The sequence below is a fragment of the Macaca nemestrina genome, chromosome 3, assembly GCF_043159975.1.
Source record: "Macaca nemestrina isolate mMacNem1 chromosome 3, mMacNem.hap1, whole genome shotgun sequence".
Lineage (NCBI taxonomy): Eukaryota > Metazoa > Chordata > Mammalia > Primates > Cercopithecidae > Macaca > Macaca nemestrina.
The window spans coordinates 75,295-96,253 of NC_092127.1; the positions used below are offsets into that span (position 1 = coordinate 75,295).

At 43.0% G+C, this 20,959-nt stretch overlaps 1 protein-coding gene across 6 annotated transcripts in view; it reads left to right on the forward strand.

Moving 5' to 3' along the window:
* LOC139355310 (protein FAM149A-like) overlaps window positions 1-20,959 on the forward strand; it is a 65,323-nt gene that overhangs the window by 17,975 nt on the left and 26,389 nt on the right. For all 6 annotated transcript variants that reach the window (XM_071092699.1, XM_071092695.1, XM_071092697.1 and 3 more), the window contains exon 2: window positions 20,825-20,935. In XM_071092699.1, the coding sequence (XP_070948800.1) occupies window positions 20,825-20,935 (111 nt within the window). The remainder of the gene's footprint in view (window positions 1-20,824; window positions 20,936-20,959) is intronic.

The window sequence follows — 20,959 nt, forward strand, 5'->3', positions numbered from 1 at the left end:
CAAGTAGACTTCCAAGTAAATAGGAAGCATTGGTGGAAGTAACAAGGGCCATTTCATAAAGTTTAAAGGGCCACTCTATGAGAAGATATAAGAATTCTTAATTTATAGGCACCAATAACATCGTTTCAAAAAGTACATAAAGATGCACCCATTTGACTGACTTGCAGCAGCTGATGTCTGCTGCCAAGGCTTCCACTCCAGATGCAAGAAAAAGTGTTTTTTGCCATTCCTATCCATCAGCCTGTGGCAGCCAAGATTGAATGGAAGAGTATAGGAAATACAGGTAACTGCTACAACCCAGACATAAACTTGTAAACAATGCAAAACCTGTTTTACTCCAAAAAAGGAATCTAAAATTTGACTTTATGAAATCTATCTATCTATCTATCTATCTATCTATCTATCTATCTATCTATCTATCTTATCTATATCTCTATATATATATTGACAGAACTAAAAGGAGAAATAAATCCAAAATTATAGTGGAAGATTTTAACAGTAATTGTGTATAATTGTTTGTTTGTTTGAGACAGGGTCTCACTCTCTCATCCAGACTGGAGTGCAGGGGCGTGATCTCAGCTCACTGCAGCCTCTACCTGCTCGGAGTCAGGTGATCCTCCCACTTCAGCCTCCCCAGTAGCCACCATGCCTGGCAATTTTTTTGTATTTCTGTAGATACAGGGTTTTGCCATGCTGCCCAGGCTGGTCTCAAACTCCTGGACTCAAGCGATTCACCCACCTCGAGTTCCCAAAGTGCTGGGACTACAGGCATGAGCCACCGTGCCTGGCCAATTATGTATAATTTTTTAGAGTCAATTTGTTTCAGAAAAAATACCACCAATTTACCTTAGATTCTAACACAGTAATTCCTCTCATATATATGAGAGGAATACATAAATAATACAGTATGTTACTGATACATACTACAGTAAATAAGACAGTATGTTACTGATCCAACGGTAGACAAATAGGCCAGGAGAGTACAGTAGACAAGCCAGAAGCACCTATTTGTACATGGACGTTTGGGTGCTGCAAAGTTGGTGCTGCAGATATTGGTGAAAAGATGGTTGCTATGAACTGAATGTCTGTGTCTTTCCCCAAATTCGTATGTTAAGCCCCTAACTCCTAGTGTGTTGGTATTTGGGGAGTAACTAGGTTTAGATTAGGTCTTGAGGAAAGGCCCCTTGTGACAGGGTTAGTGCCCTTATAAGAAGAAGAAGAAGGGCTGGTGCAGTGGCTCACGCCTGTAATCCCAGCACTTTGGGAGGCTGAGGTGGGTGGATCACTTGAGGTCAAGAGTTCGAGACCAGACTGACTGACATGGTAAAACCCCATCTCTACTAAAAATACAAAAATTAGCCAGGTGTGGTGGCAAATGCCTGTAATCCCATCTACTCGGGAGGCTGAGGCAGGTGAATCGCTTGAACCCATGAGGCGGAGGTTGCAGTGCACTGAGATCACGCCATTGCACTCCAGCCTGGGTGACAGCAAGACTCCAACTCAAAAAAAAAAAAAAAAAAAAAAAAAAGACAGAGAGCCTCCTACTCTCCCACTCTCCATGTGCACACAAAGAAGAGGGCATTTGAGCACACAGGGAGTTGGCAGCCTTTGGCAAGCCAGGACGATGCCCTCACAAGAACCAGACCAGCCGGCACCTTGATCTTGGACTTCCAGGCTCCGTAACTGTGAGAAGTCAGTGTCTGTTGATTAAGCTGCCCAGGCTGTGGTGTCTTGCCGCAGTAGCCTGAGCTGACGGAGGCAGTGGTCTTTTCAATAATAGTGCAGAACCAATTGTATATCCTTACAGAAGTGAAAGACACCTGATACCTGAAGTCACACTACACATACAAACAATTTCATGCGGACTGTAGATCTGAATATGAAGGTAAAACAATGAGACTTCTAGGAGAGGACATAGATGCCGATTTTCATGCATCTTATCCTTGAGGATAGGCCAGGATCTCTTTGCTAACAGACAAAATAATTGCTAACCAAAAAGTAAAAGTTACACTATATTAAAATTAAGACCTTCTGTTAATCAAAACAGACCATTTACTGGAAGGTTTTAAATGACCCCAAACAAGCTTTGGAGGGCCAGCTCGCCCTTTAACTGTAATCGATTGTTGGGAAAAAAGTTATTTTGAATTTGCTTTTGAATGGGTTTAGCTTCTATTCTAGCTTTCTTTATTATCTTCATAAAAGCAACACAGATGACATGTCATTTCCACAACAGAGACTTGGTGATGTTAATCATTTGGCAAATTACCTTGGTACAATATTTTCCAGTTTATGTCAGTTTTAAAGAAGGGCAAATTTTTAAAGACCTGTTACCTATTTCTGAAAATGAAGCCATCAGTATTATCAGGAGACAAAATTACAACAAATTTAGTTCAGAAATCTCAATTGGTTTTATTTGTGATTCTGGAATTGGGCAACGCTTCCAGAAAATAGAATAAATGTGCCAAGGGGCAAAGCAGAGGAGGTGAGCTTTATAGACAGGAAATGGTGGAGAAAGCAGAAACAAGGAACAAAGAGCGAGTTGGTCATTTCAATGTTTTTTTTTTTTCCTTGTAAGGCAGGAATAGGGAGACAAAACATGTACCCTAGAACTTAAAGTATAACAATAACAATAATAATAATAAATAGGAAGAAAGAAAGAAAACTTACTGATGGGCTAACATTGGGTTACTCCAGGTTAGAGATGAAAACAGAGGACTTCAGTGTTACGACGCTGATTGAAACTGGTCTGTTTGGGAATCAGGATGTCTTTCTCTCCTGATTTCTGGAAAGGCTGGATAATCGCTCAGTTTGGGGACTGACTTGGTGGCTCACGCCTGTAATCCCAGCACTTTGGGAGGCCGAAGTGGGCAGGTCACCTGATGTCAGGAGTTCGAAACCAGCCTGACCAACATGGTGAAACCCCATCTCTACTAAAATTACAAAAATTAGCCGGGCATGGTGGTACATGCCTTTAGTCCCAGCTACTCAGGAGACTGAGGCAGGAGAATCGCTTGAACCCAGGAGGCGGACGTTGCAGTGAGCAGAGATCTTGCCACTGCACTCCAGCCTGGGTGACAGAGCAAGACTTCGTCTCAAAAAAACAAACAAAAACAAAAAACAAAAAACAAAAAACCCAACTCAGTTTGGGTTTGGTGAAGTGGAACTTGAGCACGTAACTACATTTTGGTTTTTAGTCTTGTCTTTTGAGACCTAGTGCAGGAGCTTAAAACAAAACAGTGGCATCCTAGAATGTTTATCTAACAGTATTGAAAAAAACCTTTTTCCAAGTCGGGAATTACTGAATTTTACTGAATTTGAAATAAGATAGATTATAAGGCATACTGCCATTTTACATTCTACTACAAAGAAAAATGTTACAATACTTTCTCATTGAGAATTTTAATTCTTATTGTAATAGGTTTAAATTTAATTGGAGTTTTAAAAATCATAAGTCACTCTTGTGCTGATATAAAAAGGAAAATATAGGCTCAAAAAATTCCTAAAAGTTGTTAACAGAGACCAACTATTGAGAATTTTTTCAGGTCTTTGCTTTTCCACTGGTATTTTTTGTGCCCTTAAAGCACTGGTGAGGCACACAACGCAGTAATCACTCTCTTAGATATGAAATTGATTTAACAGCCACAGTAAATAAGACAGCGTGTTATTGATGCAAAGATAAACAGATGGGCCCTGGGAGCCCAGTAGAAAAGCCAGAAACAGACCTATTTGTCTATGGGATTGTTGCAAAGTTGGTGTTGCAGACATTGGTGAGAAGATGGTTGTTATGGGCTGAGTGTCTGTGTCTTCTAAACCAAAAAGTACCTAAGACAGGTCTCAATCAATTTAGAAATTTTGCCAAGGTTAAGAACATGCCAGGGAGACAGGTCTGTGCCTTTTTCCAAAGATGATTTTGAGGGCTTCGGTATTGAAAGGGGAAAAGCAGGCTGGATGCGATAGAGGGAGGGTATGGTCTCACTACTAAATCCACTGGTTCCAAGACAAAAGGAGCAGGGAGGGGAATGGACAGTTAGGTACTCGTCTAGGCTCTTTACGCAAGATAAGGTGAACATGGAGTGTGAAGATATTTAACCTTTTATCTGTAGCTCTCTGCCTGTCAACAAAAGGAAAGATAGTTTCTTGCATGACTCAACTTTCAGCTTAAGTTTTTCCTTTTGGCATCATGAACTGGGGTCCCAAGTTTCTGTTTTCCTTTCACAGTCTTTCCCTAAATTCATACGTTAAGCCCTGAACCCCCAGTGTGATGGTGTTTGGAGATGGATTTTTTAAAGAGACATTGATGCTGGGCTCTTAGACTAGCGCTGCTTATAGAGCTGGCCTGCACTCAGCACTGTTTCGGGAGTGTGAATAAAGGCTTCTGACTCAACACTGCCTCCTCCTCCCTAGGCATTCACCGGTGGCTAAAGGTTACACAGGAGTCACGTATTGTCTTGACTTCTTTCCAGGCTACACACTACGTTCTGCAAGCTGGGAGGTGATTTTTTAAAAATTGTGATAAATATGCATGATATAGAATTGATCATTTTAACAATTTTAAGTGTACCATTTAGTGGCATTAAGTACCACATTCATAGTGTTGTGCAATCATCACCACCATCCATCTCCAGACGTTTTTCATCATCTCAAACAAACTCAGTACCCATTACCAGTAACTCCCTGTTCCTTCCTCTCCTCAGCACCTGGCAACCACCGTTCTGCTTTCTGTCTGTATGAATTTGACTACTTTAGGGACCTTGTATAACTGGAATCATACAATATTTGGGCTTTTGTGTCTGGCTTATTTCACTTAGCCTAAGGATTTTAAGGTTCATCCATGTTACAGCATGAATCAGATTTTCACTCCTTTTTAAGACAGTATTTAATCGCATGTATTGATATATACTACCTTTTGTTTATCCAGTCTTCTGTTGATGGACATTTGGATTGTTTCCCCCTTCAGCTATGTGAACAATGCTGCTGCTCTGAGCGTTTTTTAAGAGATGGGTTCCTACTCTGTCACTCAGGCTGGAGTACAGTGGCGTGATCATAGCTCACCACAACCCTGACCTCCTGGGCTCAGGTGATCCTCCTGCCTCAGCCTCCCAGAGTACCAGGGAGTACAGGCATGTGTCAGCACACCTAGCTACTTTTTACATTTTTTGTAGAGACAGGATCTCCCTGTATTGCCCAAGGTGGTCTCGAACTCCTAGCTCAAGTGATCCGCCCACCTCAGCCTCCCAAAGCGTTGGGATTACAGGCATAAGCCACTGCACCTGGCCTATGTCCCTGCTTTTAATTCTTTCAGTATATACCAAGAAGTGGGACTGCTGGATTGTAGGGTAATTTTACATTTCACTTTCTGAGGAATCACCAAATGATTTTTTCCTAGTAACTGCACCGTTTTACGTTTCCACTGGTGATTCACGAGGATTCCCATTTCTCTGCGTCTTCACCAAAACTTACTTACTTTCTTTCTTTTTAAACAGCCACTCTAATTAGTTTGAAATGGAGGACTGATCTTTTTACATTTTTTGGCAAGGGCTTCCAGATAGCACTGTGAGATGCTGTTGAAGATAGACGCATCCCAGCCTCAGAGATTAAACCTGAGCAATTATGATCTTTATTTTCTTCTTTTGCAACATTTTAGGCTGGTATCTTCCTGGGTCTCAAATAGAAACAAAGCCGCATGTGAAGCATGTTCATGCCTGACTCTACTAAGCGCTGCAGCAGGGAGAGGAAGAAGAGCCTCTTGCTTTTTTAGGTGCATGAGAAAGACAGCGAGAACACAGTCATCCTGAGAGTGTCTGGCAGCCTGAGTTCTCCTTTCAGCTTTGGTCAGCTGAGAGCCCTGGAGCACCAAGTAAAGAGGAACCTCTGTGCTCTCCCAAGTGTCTTCTTTAGTCAGACCTCAGTTTTCCCTGGGCATCCTGCATTGCCCTAGAATCTGACCGTTGTGTTGTTTTACATTTAGAAAGGGTGTTCTGCCGGTGTTCCCACCCAAAGACGGAATAGGATTTACTTAGAATTAAGGCTGTCGAGGGAAAGCCTGGCCACCTCGTGTGCTGCACGTTTGCAGGAATCTGGGTTCTGGTCCCTGGTCTTCACCAAGCAGCAGCAGGCCTGCCCTTCTGAGACCTCACATTTTCTTCTCTGGAACATGAAGGCTGCTTTGATTAGTTCCTCTACTCCTTCAAACATCAATTAAAGGTGTGCTGAGGCTGGGGTGACACAATTCAATATGACACAGTTCCTGGGCTCAAGCAATTTTTTAGGTGGGAATGGGTTGGGAGGATAGAATGTATAAAGGATGAATCAGGGCGGTGGCTCTCAGAGTGCCATCCTGGGCCAGCAGTACCAGCAGCACGTGGGATCCTGAGAAATCCACATTCTCACTGCAGACTTGCTGCGCCAGAGACTGGGGTGGGACCCAGCAACTTGGGTTTTTACGAGCACTGGAGATTCTGCTGCATGTTACCATTTGAGAACCACTGGATTTGATTCTGATCTGGCAAGCAAACTGCAGTGCAAACATAAGACAGCGGGCACCACCCCTTTGCCTCTACACTCAACATTTTTTACTTTAGATTGTGTATTAAACATAAAACCCATGCAATCTCCCAATTCTAATGTTCTGAAATTCCGTCTGTATGTCTTGAAATTTAGTAATAGATTTCTGAAGACGTTGTATCGTAATGTCACATAAATGTGAGTGGCGGTGGAGGTAATCATCAGTTCTCATTATGCCTGGTGGTCATGCTCTATGAAGTCACCAGAAACCATGATGTAGTGAATACTGAACCATAGCTGTAGACGAAATACAGGGTTAGCTTCCTGTGAGTCTCCAGTCTCAACGTTTTTGTCAGCTGATCAATACCTGATCTTGTCTAATGTGTGTTCCTGTTTAAAGACACCTGGTTTAATATATAGTGGTATATAGTGGTGACTTGCTAACATTGAACTCACCGACAGTACTGTCTATACCTCGTGCCTGAAAGCTGATCAATGTACATATTTCCTTCCCAAGGCACACCACAGCCTTCTGGCACTTAGGAACACTCGATAGCTTTAGCACAACACTCCACAGGACCACTTTACACAGCCAGATCACCAACAAAAAGCACAACAGTTTGGAAAACCTGTGATAGCACTGAGTAGACCCACAAAAGTGCACACTTGTGTATAGTGTGAGAGCTGAAACAAGACAGGGCTGCCTTGTGTGACCGCAGTGGGGAGCACGCAGCTGAAGACACTCAGATGTGTCTTCCTTCTGCACGTGTGCAGAGGGGCACGGAGGCACCACGCGTGTGGATTTGGGGCTTACAGACCTATTTTGGCAAGTAGGTGAATTTGCAGAGAGTGAACCAGAGAATAAGAAGGATCAATTGCATCTTAATATTTCAGTTACATAAAATATAACGTACAATAGTGGTCTAGCAATTACTGTGTGAAGTCTTTGTTTTCTGCTGTGCTATTTAAAAGAATAAATCAAACATCAAAAAACACATTTTAGGAAAATTTGGCCTTATTGGTGTTGCAGTTTGCCCAATCAAACTCTTCATGGAATGTATTTGGATAGTTATTTTGAAAGACTGTTTAATTATCAAAATTTTTGTAAAACAGTTTTTAGATTCTTTTTAAACTTTATACTAAGTATAGTAAACAAATGTGTAAAAGTAAGAAAAAAAATTGGATATTAATATCATTGAACCCATTTGTTCAATATATTAGGTTGAAACAATGAAATTTCTGTTTCTCTGGTTCAAAATAGTACAATATGGACAATTTCATATGATTCTGCCTAATAATTACTCTCCGTGATAAATTTTTAGCACTTATTTTAAAAAGTTGGGTTTCAGAACTTAGGTATTTCATTTTGAATAATGTGCTAATTCTATATTCTTCTATAATTTTCTCTAAGCTTGTGGACCTCATTGATTATGTAGGACTTTCTATGCTTTTTACACTCTTCATGTTAAAAGTCTAAGTTTAATTTTTCCTCTTCTCTTTCAGTTACAACATTCGTAGCAATTTTAAAAAGTCCTGATTGTCTTTGGCATGTACCAGAGCTTTAGCGTCTCCGTATGATTTGTAGAGAGCTGTGGGTGTGCCCTGCAGGGCTGGAGGTGGGGTGCTCAACAAACCAGGCCACCCACAGCCTAAGAAGGTGGCCCTGCCTTTCCGTCCACTTCTCTGTGCCTGAGTTTTCTCGCTGACAGAATGGCACTAACAGTAGTGCCCCCTTCAAAGAATGATTGTGAAGCTCAATACACTGATTGATCGATTTCTCTCTCTGTCTCTCAAGTGCTTAAAACAGGGCCTGGCATGTGGTACATGTTCAAGAAATGTTAGTGGATACTATGGTAGAACGTATTTGTTGGTTTAAAATAGACCAATAATGAAAGGAACTTCAACAGAAATCAGCAAATTGGATTTGAGATGAATCTTTGAAAGCTAAACTTCTAAAGCCAGACTGGACTGATCTCGATAAAGCCATGTACCTTTGGGAGTTTACTGTATGTTGCTGACCCTCTTGGGTTTTTTTTCTGTATAAAAGGGTAGCTACCTTTCAGGTGGCTGAAGGTTTTGTTCATGTGGTGGTTGTGAGGTTTGCGAGTGAGGTGCATTGGTCTCTGGTCTAAGTGCTTGTCAGAGCAAAAGCATCCCCTATGCCTTGTGCTCCTTCATATCATGGCACTTTCTGTTGGCTGCGCGCACCAGCTCCTGTTCACTGAAATGGCGACTTCTGATTTAAACAGGATTCCTCCTTTATTCTGGAATGAAAATTCAGCAAACCCTAAATCTTGAGGGAAAAAAAAAAAAAAAGACCCATAAAGTATTAAAAACTGGGCAAGGATTTTTTTTTTTTTTTAATAATAGTGATGAAAGCGGGGAAATGTTGACCTCTGGTGGCTTTCTGGCAGTATTACATGCCAACATTTCAATATTGCATGCAGCCTTTCAGTCCCCATCTAGAGCTGTATCTTGGTTTACATAGGCTATTCCTAGAACATTCTCATAAAAGAAAAATTCTGTTATCATTTAATATCATATTTATTTATTGCAATTTCCTGGACCCGTTTAAAACAATGTACTTATAAATATCACCACTGAGGTAATTTTTAAACATTAAATCATCTATATTTTTCTATAATTTTATGTAAGCTGTGGACTTCATAGTTTACTTAGCACTTTCTAAGATTTTTATACTCTTCCCATTAAAATAATAAAACATGCTATTGTTTTATTAGTCTTCTCTGAAGCAAGTTATTAACTTGTAAAATATATTTAAATGTATAGAGGAGGTTAATGCAAGCATTTTTAAAACAGACTTTTTATTATTTATTTAGAGCGTGTTAGATTTACAGAAAAGCAGATCCCTATTATTCTGGTACAGATGCCACAACTGATGAACCGGTATCAATCTGTGACCATTAACTAAACTCCACATTTATTCTCATTTCACCAGAGTACTGTCAGGGTTTTTCAGAGAAGCAGATCAGACAGGATGAGTTGATGAGTGAGTATGTGTGTGTGTGTGTGTTTGCGTGTGTGAAGAGGGAGAGAGATTTTTTAAAAATTGGCTTACGTGATTGTGGAGGCTTGGTAAGTCCAAAATCTGCAGAGGTGACATTATTTTGGGGGTTACAATTATATTTTAGCAAAGAGGTGAATTTGCAGATAGTGAAGCAGAGGATTGCAGAGATTGGATGAGGTCCACCCACATGATGGAGGGTCATCTGCTTCACGCAGAGTCCACTAAACTAGTATTAACCGTCACCACCAGTTTTCCCCAGTGCCGTTCCTCTCCTCCAGGGTCCACTTGCTATTACACGGAGTTGTCACGTCTCCTCAGCGTCCTCTGGTCCGAGACAGTTTCTCAGACTTTCTTGTTTTGATGACCACGACAGTTTAGGGGAGTACTGGTCATGTGTTTTGTAGAAGGCCATTCCACTGGGGTTTGCCTTGTGTTTTTATCATGGTGAGACTGGGGGTATGGGTTTGGGGAGGAAGGCCACATAAGGGAAGTGCTGTTCTCATCGCCTCATCGCAAGGGCGCGTGTCAACACGCAAGGGCGCGTGTCATCACAGGTGGTGCCAGCCTTGACCACCTGACTCCAGGAGTGCTTGTCAGGTTGCTCCCCTGGGAAGTCACCCCCCATTTCCACACTGCACTCTTGGAGTCAAGCCCCACTCCAGTTGGGAGGAGAAGGTATGACACCAGCCTCCTGGAAGGGGAGACGCACACCACTGGGGAAAGTTCTTCTGCGGGAAATTCACCTCTTCTCCCCATTTATTTATTTGCTTATTTCTATCAATATGGGCTCATGGAAATGTATTTTGTACTTTAGTTATAATCCGATAGCACATGATTTATCTGGTACTTAGGTCGTTCCAGCTTTAGCCATTTGGGGCTCTTTCAGGTTGGCTCCTGTGACATGCTCTCATTCTTGTGTTGTTTTTGTTTTTGTTTTTTGAGTGCTTTCCTACCGTCTGGCAGGAAATGCTCCAGGTCCATTTTATATTTCCCTGCCTCAGCCTCCAGATCGGCCACTTCTCCAAGGAGCCCTGGTCCCTCTGTTGGGGAACGGTATTTGCTGTGGTCTGAATGTTTGTAACCCCCAAAATTCCTAGGTTGAAACCTATCTCCAATGAACTGGTACTAAAGGTGGGGCCTCTAGGAGGCGATTAGGTCCTGATTGCAAAGCCCTCATGAACGGGATCTGTGCCCCTATAAAAGAGGCCCTGGGTGCTTCTTCACCCTTGTGGTCATGTGAAGACTCAGCTGGAAGGCACCATCTAGGAAGCATGGAGCCGGCACCAGACGCTGACTCTGCTGCCACCTTGTTCTGGGACTTCCCAGCCTTCAGACCTGTGGGAAACAGGTCATGGCAAAAACCGCAGTTACTTTTGCATCAACCTAATACATTTTTATTGTTGATAAATCACCCAGTCTATGGTATTTTGCGATAGCAGCCCAAATGGACTAGGACAGTGTTAGGGACTAAGATCTAGGCACTGGAGATGCTCATTGCTACTGGAGACAGCTCTGTGGTATAGAGAGATGACATAGTTGTCTGTACATGTATGTATTTGCAAAGCAAGGACACAGTTCTGATATGAACAAGTTTCCGTTTACATGATACCCATGTGAAGCCAGGACTGCTTGTACTGGATAAATGTCAAAGGTTATATGTAACTTTTGTATGTCATAGTGCATAATATTAAAATGAACTGGTTCATACTCTAACTTAAAAATAATTTACTTTAAGTAACTCAATGCTTTAAATGCTGAAAAAAGGAATTATTTACAATTCGTTATGTATCTATATGCACTTTCCAATCAATGCTTTAAATGCTGAAAAATGGAATAATTTACAATTTATTATGTATCTATATGCACTTTCCAAAATTTGTCTCTAATTCACACAACTCTACAAGAAAGACTAATATTAGCCTTGTTTTAGCTAATTTCTGCTCAAAGCAATAAGTTATCAGCTCAGCATTGCATGGCTAGGGCAAGACAGAGCGAGCATGTGAAATCAGGTCAATTTTTAGAGGAGTTAAATGTTACTTATAATTTTTGGAATAATTTTATATCTTATATTACTAATTAAATATTTTCAGAGGGTGATCACATAATCACATACACCACTTTTTATTTTTATTTTTTGAGACAGTGTCTTGCTTTGTCACCCAGGCTGGACTACAGTGGTTTAATCACAGCTTACTGCAGCCTCCATCTCCTGGGCTCTAAGTGATCCCCCCACTTCAGCCTCCCAAGTAGCTGGGACTACAGATCCGTGTGAACACACCCAGCTTATTTTTATTTTCATTTTTTTTGTAGAAACAAAGTCTCATTATGTTGCCCAGGCTTGTCTTGAACTCCTGAGCTCAAGAGATCCTCCCACTTTGGCGTCCCAAAGTGCTGAGCCACTGTGCCTGGCCTATACCATTTTATTTTATCCTAATGAATTTGCCAAAGTAGGCTAAGGCAGATCCTATTATTTCAGGAACTGAGTTTTCCCATTTAATGACTATAATTACTGATCCCAGGGCCCCTGGCATTAAAATGTAAAACACTTAAACAATAAGATAGAAATAGTTATATACTTTTCAATTCTCAATTAGGGTTCAAGTAATCAGTGAAAGATGGAAAATCATATGGACTAAGTACAGGTAACACTGTATTAGGTTCTCCAGAGAAACAGAAGCAATAGGAGATACATGTCTACATCTATATTTATATATATCTGTATAAAGAGATTTATTACAAGGACTTAGCTCATTGATTATGGAGGCTGACAAGTCACAAGGCCTTCACGGTGAATGGCCAAGTTGGAGATCCAGGAGAACCAGTGAAGTAGTTCTGATCCAACTTGCCAGCATCTGTTATTTTTGACTTTTTAAGAATAGCCATTCTAACTAATGTGAGATGATATCTCATTGTGGCTTTGATTTGCGTTTCTCTAATGATAAGTGATGTTGAACTTTGTTTTATATGATTGTTGGCCACATGTATGTCTTCTTTTGAAAAGTGCCTGTTTATGTCATTTGCCCACTTGTTTATGGGGTTGTTTTTTTCTTGCAAATATGTTTTTAAGTTCCTTATAGATACTGGATATTAGACCTTGTTGGATGCATGAAATATGTTATCAGTGTAAACTACACACAGGATTTCAAAACTCAGTACAAAAAATTTAAAAATATCTAATTACTAATTTTTATACTGATTACATGTTGAAATGATAATATTTTATATTAGAGTAAATAAAATATATCATTAAAATTGTACCTGTTTCTTTCACTTTATAAATGTGGATACTAGAAAATTTAAAATTGTACGTATTCACATTGTATTTCTACTGGACAGTGGTGGTCTAAACCAATCCAACGTGAAGATTTTATCACTTTAATCTTAAGCAACTTAGCTTTAGGTTTTGAAATTTGAGAGAAGAGACAAATGAATTAAGGAACTGTTTAGGTTTTGAACAGAAGTCGTAGGAAATATAAGTCAAGACTTGCTGGGTTTGTGCAACTTTGACCATCACAATCTCTCTGGGCAAAACTGAAAAATGGCCTCTGTGCAAAAATCAAATCCTAGGCAGGGGCAAATGTGAAATCAAAGGTTTGGCTTATTAAGACATCAGATTTAGGGGTATCTCATAGATCCCCAAGATAAACAATAGGGCTTTAAAAAATCATAAAGAGAATTGTCCCCTGGCAGTCTCAGAGGTGGATCAAGGGCCCATCTCAGGAAGGTCAGTGTGATTTGTGACTAATGGATGGGGTGAACTCTGATAAAATTCAAAGAAACCCACAAGGTTCATAAGATAACCACATTGGCAGAGTGATGGAAGCGCCACTGGCTTGAACTAAAAGAGGCGCAGACTTTTGGACCCCCTTCCCCAGCCTTCCCTGGAAGAAAGCAGGCTGAGAGGCTACTCAGTTGTAAACCTAGGCCATTTCTTTTCCCTGAGGAAGTCTTGGAGGGAAGAAGTAAGAGCCCACAGGACAGAGCTAAGGGCTGGGGAGAAGGTCGGGAGCAGAAGCGAGTCCTTCTCAAGGCAAGGCAGCAGGAGCCTGCTGGAACCCGCAGTGGCTGTTGCCTGACTCCGCCGGCTCTCCTGTTGGACAGGTGCCCATTGGGGCTGTCCTGGCTCTGTCTCACCATTGTCGGTTGGGTGTGGAGAAGGCTGCTGCCTTGTCTCTTTAGTTCGCAGGTCTTCAGATGTAAGGGACATACCCCAAGAAGCAGCCTCATCTGCACGTGGACATGCTTTAGATGATGAAACTTCTGAGCATCTTGAAAGAGCTGAGTGTGTCATACACGTGTAAATGGCCTGTGGCCAGAGGAAGGTTATGGCAGATTAAAGAGGGCTGTAGGTTCTTCCCATTGAGAGCAGGGGTCTATTTTCCAACTCTTTCATTCTGGGACTGCTTTGACTATGGAGTACAGTGGAGGTGACACTGCCAGTTGCAGCCTTGAATAGAGCTGACAGCTTCTGCCTTGCTTTCTTGGAGCCCTAAGCCACCAGTAGAAATTCTGACGACCTCACTGGAGGGACCACTCAGAGAAGTGTTGAGGCTGCATGAGAGAGGGCTCAACAGAGCCCAGGCTTCCAGCCACCACTCACTGCATGGTGTAGACAGTGAGTGAAGCCTTCTTAGAGCCTCCAGACCAGACCACCCTCCACCTGTATGCCACTGAGCGACCCCACATGGAGCGGAAGAAACACTCAACCTGCCGGAATTCCTGACTTCTGTGGATTATGAGCATAACAACATGACTGCTGATTTAATCTACGTTTGGGGGTAGTTTGTTACGGGGTGACAGATACCTGGGACACATTCACATACATCCTAACTGTGTGACCTCGAACATGTTACTTAAGGTCTCTGTCATCAGTATTTTTATCAACAAAATTATAATAGTGTCTACCTACTATGGGTGTTAAATAATACATGTAAAATAATATGTGTAAGAATATATGTAAAATACATAAAAGTAAAAGCAGTTAGCATATGTTTGGATCTTAAATGACTTTGTGTTCGATTTTTACTTTTTTTCTTTTTTTTTTTTGAGACAGTCTTGCTCTCTTGCCCAGGCTGGTCTTGAACTCCTGGGCTCTAGTGATCCTCCCATCTTGGCCTCTCAAAACACTGCGGTTACAGGTGGGAGCCATCACACCAGGCTCCTTTCTTTTGTTTCCTTGGCATGTCCATCCTCCCGCCCCTGGCAATATAAATAACACCAGCAGGTCTGTGTGGACTTAAGATACCGTCAGTTTTCCTGATAGATATGGATACACATATGCACATATCACATATATACATATATACATGTATCAGGATTTAAAATGTCATTAATTTTATAATTTATAACCACTTACCACTTTTACAAAAGTGGGGAGGATCCCAGTGTCCTTAGTTCAACAATGGATTACTATTTTGTTTTTGTTTGTTTTTTTGAGACAGAGGCTCCCTCTGTCGCCCAGCCTGGAGTGCAGTGGGGCGATCTCTGCCTCCCAGGTTGAAGTGATTCTCGTGCCTCGGCCTCCTGAGTAGCTGGGACTATAGGCACGCCCCACCACACCCAGCTAATTTTTGTATTTTTGGTAGAGACAGGTTTCACCATGTTGGCCAGGCTGGTCTTGAACTCCTGATCTCAAGTGATCCACCCACCTCAGCCTTCCAAAGTGCTGGGATTACAGGCGTGAGCCACCCTGGCCAGACTAATGTTTTTGTTATTGGTAGTGATTTCTTGTCACCGTGCTAGGGTGGTCCATCAGAAATAAACTGGGCTTTTTACTAAAAACTCAGAAAGACGTGGTTTACCTCTGTAAGTGCAGGATACTGGGCAGGAGCAATCGTTTGTACCTGTTGAAACTTAGATGGCCTCAGCTCTCAAAAGAGACTGGCTATGGCAGGAGGAGGATGAGTGTTGTACCAGCGGCACCCAGTGCACTAACTGTCATTACTAAAATCCCTGTCGTGGGAAAGGCATGCCTCGTGCAGTGGCCACCCTCTGACACTCAGGTTGGAAAATGTAGTTCACCTCCGCGGTCCTCATCCCTACTTCCCTTAGCAAATGAAAATGACGGTTTAGCAGTTTCACCAGCTCACAGGAGAGAATCCAACTGCTCTGCTCCTGGTATAATCCTGGGCTTCCAACACTGAAACGAGCACATGTTAACGCAAGCGGCAGGCATGCTCTGGGTGTGCAGGAAATGCACCGGATTGTGTGAGCCGGCAGGACAGACGTGGAAGGGCCCACGCCTTATTATGCATGCTTAGATCTAGCGTTCCTGTTGATGGAGTAATGGTTCTCGCATGGACTAGATCCGGGGCTTCAGCTTTCAAACCTCATTTGTCCACTCCCCACCCCCGCCCAGTGTCCGCACCCTTTGATGGGGCGGGGATAGGCGAGGTGGGCCAGTGGTTTTCCGCATTCTTCTGGTGAATTAAAATCCGATTCGGAAGAGGGAAGGGCAGCCAGCACCAGTCTGCACAGCCCCCGGCCCCGGAGACCCGGGAAGGGGTAGGGAGGCCGTGCGGTGCGCGGAGGAGTGACCCGGCCCGGCAGGGAGCGGGGAAGGCGCGCTTTCCTGGAGGTCGGCGCGGGGCCGGGAGCCGGGATGGGCAGGCGCGGCCGGGATTAGCGGGCGGGCGAGGGCGCAGCGCAGGGAGGAGGAGGGGAGGCGGCGCCAGCGCGGGCTGGGCGGAGGATCTGGAGAGGGAAGGGGCGCGCGAGCCTCGCGGACCCCGGGGGCGCCCGGGCCGCCTGAGCTGGGCCGGCGGCGCGGCGGGCGCGGGCTTGGGCGAGCGGGGAGCCCCGGCCCCGGGGTTGCGGCGGTGGCAGGGTCGCGGGACCAGCTGTCCGCGTGGGGCCCGCGCGCGGTGCCTCTGCCTGACCGTGCCCGAGCCTAGCGCGGAGCCCGGCGCGGGGGCCGCGAGCACAGGCCCAGGGCTGATCGTGATCGGGTGAGTCTCATCCGGCAGCGGGGCTCGCCTTCTGGCCGCTCTGCGGGCGATGTGCGCGGTGTTCTCTGCCCTCGGGCTGCGTCTGGCCCGGGCTTCCCTGCCGGCGCTCGGGAAGCGTCAGGCCTGCCCCGGGCATGGCTCACGCGGAGAAGTGTTCCCAGCCAAAGGGACTCCTCCGTCACCGCGGTCGCTCCTGGGACTTGCGGGTCTTAGGTCAGGGCGGTGTGAGTGCTCCATGTTGAGCAGCGGCTTCCCATGGCCACCCTGGAGTGCCCCTGTGTGCCACCCCGTCCTGACAACCAGCCTGCATTTTAACCTGTTCAGAGTGCAGTGCTTATGTCAGACAGTCCTGTCAACTAGGAATAGACAATTTTGAAAGCTGCTGTCACTGACATTAGAGTTTCTGCAAAGCAGTGTGGCAGAGGTTTGTGGGCTGTCAAGAAGCAACCTACAAAAGTAACTCCACATGGTTATTTCCCTGACAGCTGGAATTGAGTCATGGAGATTGGAACTCACCCTTAGCTCCGTGCACCAGCGAATGAGTGCAATCTAGTGTAGTGACTGCACTTCAGTCCACCCTACGAAGACCTGTCCCCAAAGCATCAGCCTTGCTCTGTGTAATCAGTATGGACAGGAACTAGTGTAGAACTTGCATGTGTATGTATAGAGGCTTCATAGGCATGCCACCACGTTCAAGTTTTAAAACACTTGCAGGATGCATCCTGTAAGTTGTGTACACTTTCTTAGACTGTGTAGCATATATAACTAGTCCATAGTTTATGGGGATTAAAGAGGTTCAATGTTATGCATGAAGGACCAGTACAATCCTTGGTTAGAGAACAGAGAAACCAAAGAACCAAAACAAGATGTGAAAGAAAAAAAAAATAAGAAAAAGAAAAGAAAGGGATTTTTTAGTCTCTGCTGTTAATTCATGATGTTAGTAACTTGTGGTCCCAGAGAGACAGGCCGGTCAGTGGCCTGGGTCCTCGGAGAAAGCCCGTCCCTGTCTTCTTTGTGCTCTTGGGCAATCATTGAGTTATGGACTTAAATTCCTGTTCACCTAGTTTTTTTGTGAATTGTGTGGTCAAGTTTGTATGTTATTACACTGAACTCTGAAGCTCAAGCAATTGCTCGAAAGGAGACACGGAGGGGAAGGGCAGAGAAGAAAAAAGGGTAAATGGAGTCGAGTAGAGGAGTTTTAAGGCATCTAATTCATACTAACTGGTGTAACTGTTACCCAGCTTCCCATTTCCTTCTGCCCTGCATCCCAAGACCTCCTGGCCTCAACTCTGCATCCAACACAGTGGGAAGCCTGGTCCTGGAAAGGATATGGTGTGATGTGAAGAGACATGAGTTCCTCTGTTTTGTAAATAATTTTCTTAATTTGAAAAGACCTTCCACCTTTTCCCCTGAAAAAGAGTGAATTTCTTAGAGGAAGAAATTATTCATTGAAACAAACTCGCATGCGTCCCTTTCTGAATTTGTCTTTGAAGTTGCACAAAAGGCGGAGGAGGAGCTCGAAGCGGGACAGGTGGTCTTGAGCAGAGCAGACGCTCCATTTGGAGGTGAAAACTGTTCGGGGGAACATCAGCTGCTCAAAGAAGAGCTGTGACTTTTTAACGAGTAAAACGTTATCCAATAATGTCTTGAATTTGGGGAATATTTTCATGTCAGGTCACAGTGTAATCCTATGTTTCAGGCATAAACATTCAGAGTAATTCTATAGTGAAATGAGTTCTGCATTTGAGTTGCTAATTTCATCTTTGCCTGTTGATTCTTTCAACAGAGGGCATTTTTTGTGTGATGAGTGTTATTTCAGGTACTTAGATTAAAAGATGAATAAGGTGTCAAGGTCACAACAAATGGTTAAAATGTGAAAAGATCTATATAATACAAAATGCTATGGGAGGTCCAAAGAAACAAGAACACAGCATCTTCGTAGAATAGCATGTGATGATGATAATAGCAGTGAGAGGACAGGTGCAGTGGCTCATGCCTGTAGTCCCAGCAGTTTTGGAGGCCAAGGTAGGAGGATCACTTGAGCCCAAGAGTTCAAGACCAGCCTGGGAAATATAGTGAGACCCCCATCTCTACAAAACATTAAAAAGTTAGCCAAGCATGATGGTAGACACCTGTAGTACTAGCTACTAGGGAGGCTGAAGGTGGGAGGATAGCTTGAGGCCCGGAGGTCGAGATTACAGTGAGCTGTGATGCTGCCACTGCACTCTAGCCTGTGGAGCAGAGCAAGACCCTGTATCAAATAATAATAATAACATAATAATAGCAGTGAGCAGGTAAACCTGATTTATCTAGCACTGATTAGACACTTCATATACTTTATCTACAGATGTGGACACTGAATTCAGGAGAGGAAAAGTAACTTGCTTGAAGCCTCAGTGGCAGAGCAAATTTGAACCCCCTATTATTATTCTGTAGATATGTATCATAAAAGAACAATGTTTTAGTTAATTCATTATGCTGGGTTTTTAAATTATTTCTCAGTCATATATTAACTCATATACCAGTATGTTTTTTTTAGTGTTCAAAACAAATCTATTTGATGTAATTTTTAGTTGTTATTTTCTGTCATTAGTATTTGTATATTTACGTAAAAAGTTATTGAGTCACACGTAAACAAGAAATAATTAATGGCTTGAAAGCAACTGAAGAGAGCTAAAGGTAAAGCAGTTTGTCAGCCTAAAGCATGTCCTTCATTCTTTTCTCTGGGGCCCTTTAACACCTTTGTCCTCGGAGTTACCTGGTTGTCCCTAAGATACATAAGCAACAAAGAGAAGAAAAAAAAAAATCATATAATTCGGCTGGGCGCAGTGGCTCACGCCTGTAATCCCAGCACTTTGGGAGGCTGAGGCGGGTGGATCACGAGGTCAAGAGATCGAGACCATCCTCGCTAACACAGTGAAACCCCGTCTCTACTAAAAATACAAATATTAGCCAGGCGTGGTGGCAGGCGCCTGTAGTCCCAGCTACTTGGGAGATTGAGGCAGGAGAATGGCGTGAACCTGGGAGGTGGAGCTTGCAGTGACCTGAGACTGCGCCACTGTACTCCAGCCTGGGTGACAGAGCAAGACTCCGTCTCAAAAAAAAAAAAAAAAAAAAATCATATAATTCTATTATTCTCTCTTGCACGAGACATATCTGTGGAAGGTAGATGTTCTTGCTAATCTGTACATGGTAATTAATTTGTTTTAAAAATTCCCTTTGTTGACTGGGTATGGTGGCTCACGCCTGTAATCCCAGCACTTTGGGAGGCTGAGGTGGGCAGATCACTTGAGGTTAGGATTTCAAGACCAGTTTGGCTAACATGGTGAAACCCTGTCTCTACTAAAAATACAAAAATTAGCTGGGTGTGGTGGCAGGCGCGTGTAATCCCAGCTACTCAGGAGGCTGAGACAGGAGAATTGCTTGAACCCAGGAGGCGGAGGTTGCAGTGAGCTGAGGTCAATTAGGTAGCCTTATAATTGGAAGCAAAAGCAAACTTTTTAAAAATGCATGCTACCATGGTGTCCTTATTAGAAATACTGAAAGTTGAAGTTTTTCCTAATTCACTACCGTATTTTATGTTAATATGTGTTTTATTTATAAAGAAAAATAAGATTTGTATTGAAAAACAGAAGTTGTTGATTATTAAACATCAGGAAGATATTTTGACTATAGAGGAAGTAAATGTTTTAAGTGGTTCATTGAAAGGACATTTCAATGATTAACAGGAACTGTGCTACACCAGTTAGGCTTAATAGTGTATTTAACATCTAGATATTTCTTCTGTTTTAGTTCTTCATTAAATTTTAATGTTTTCTAACTCTTGAAAACTCATTATACCCACAAACAGCAATGCTAAATTAAAGCGAGTTAGATGTCTGTGTGGCTTCTAAGTGAGTCTAAAGAATTTGATGCTTCTTAATATGGGATTAATGATTTTTTACTGGAGGGCTGGTTGAGTTTTGTAAGTATAAGGGGCCTGGTCAAGGGACAGCTGGGACCTGACATCCCTGAAATAGTGCGAACTGTTTGGGGCAACTTTTACTTCTCTGGCTAAGTCACAAAAAGTTGATGTTGTCTTCAGTTCACATAAAGGTGCATGTAGGTTAATGGCAACCTTGACTTTAAGAAAAATAAAAATGATAAGGTCCTAAGTCTCAGTTTCTTGAGGATGTGTGGGGGGTGTGTGTGTGTGTGCACGCGCACGCTTATGCACAGGTGAGTTTGGAGGGATGTGGCAGAAGAAGGGGAGCAACTTTATACAAAAAGGAAATTTTAAAAGTCTTAATGAATAAAACTATATTATTACATTAGGGAGAGTTTTCATGTTTTCTTTTATTTCCAGAAGAGGACTGTCAGAAGGACCTAGAAGGCACAGTTATACTGTGAGAAGCAAAGATCCTTTACCTACACATTTTACAAGAAATGTGCAGAAAGCCATTGATAAATATGCCTGGTAAGAATTCACCTTGTTCATTGC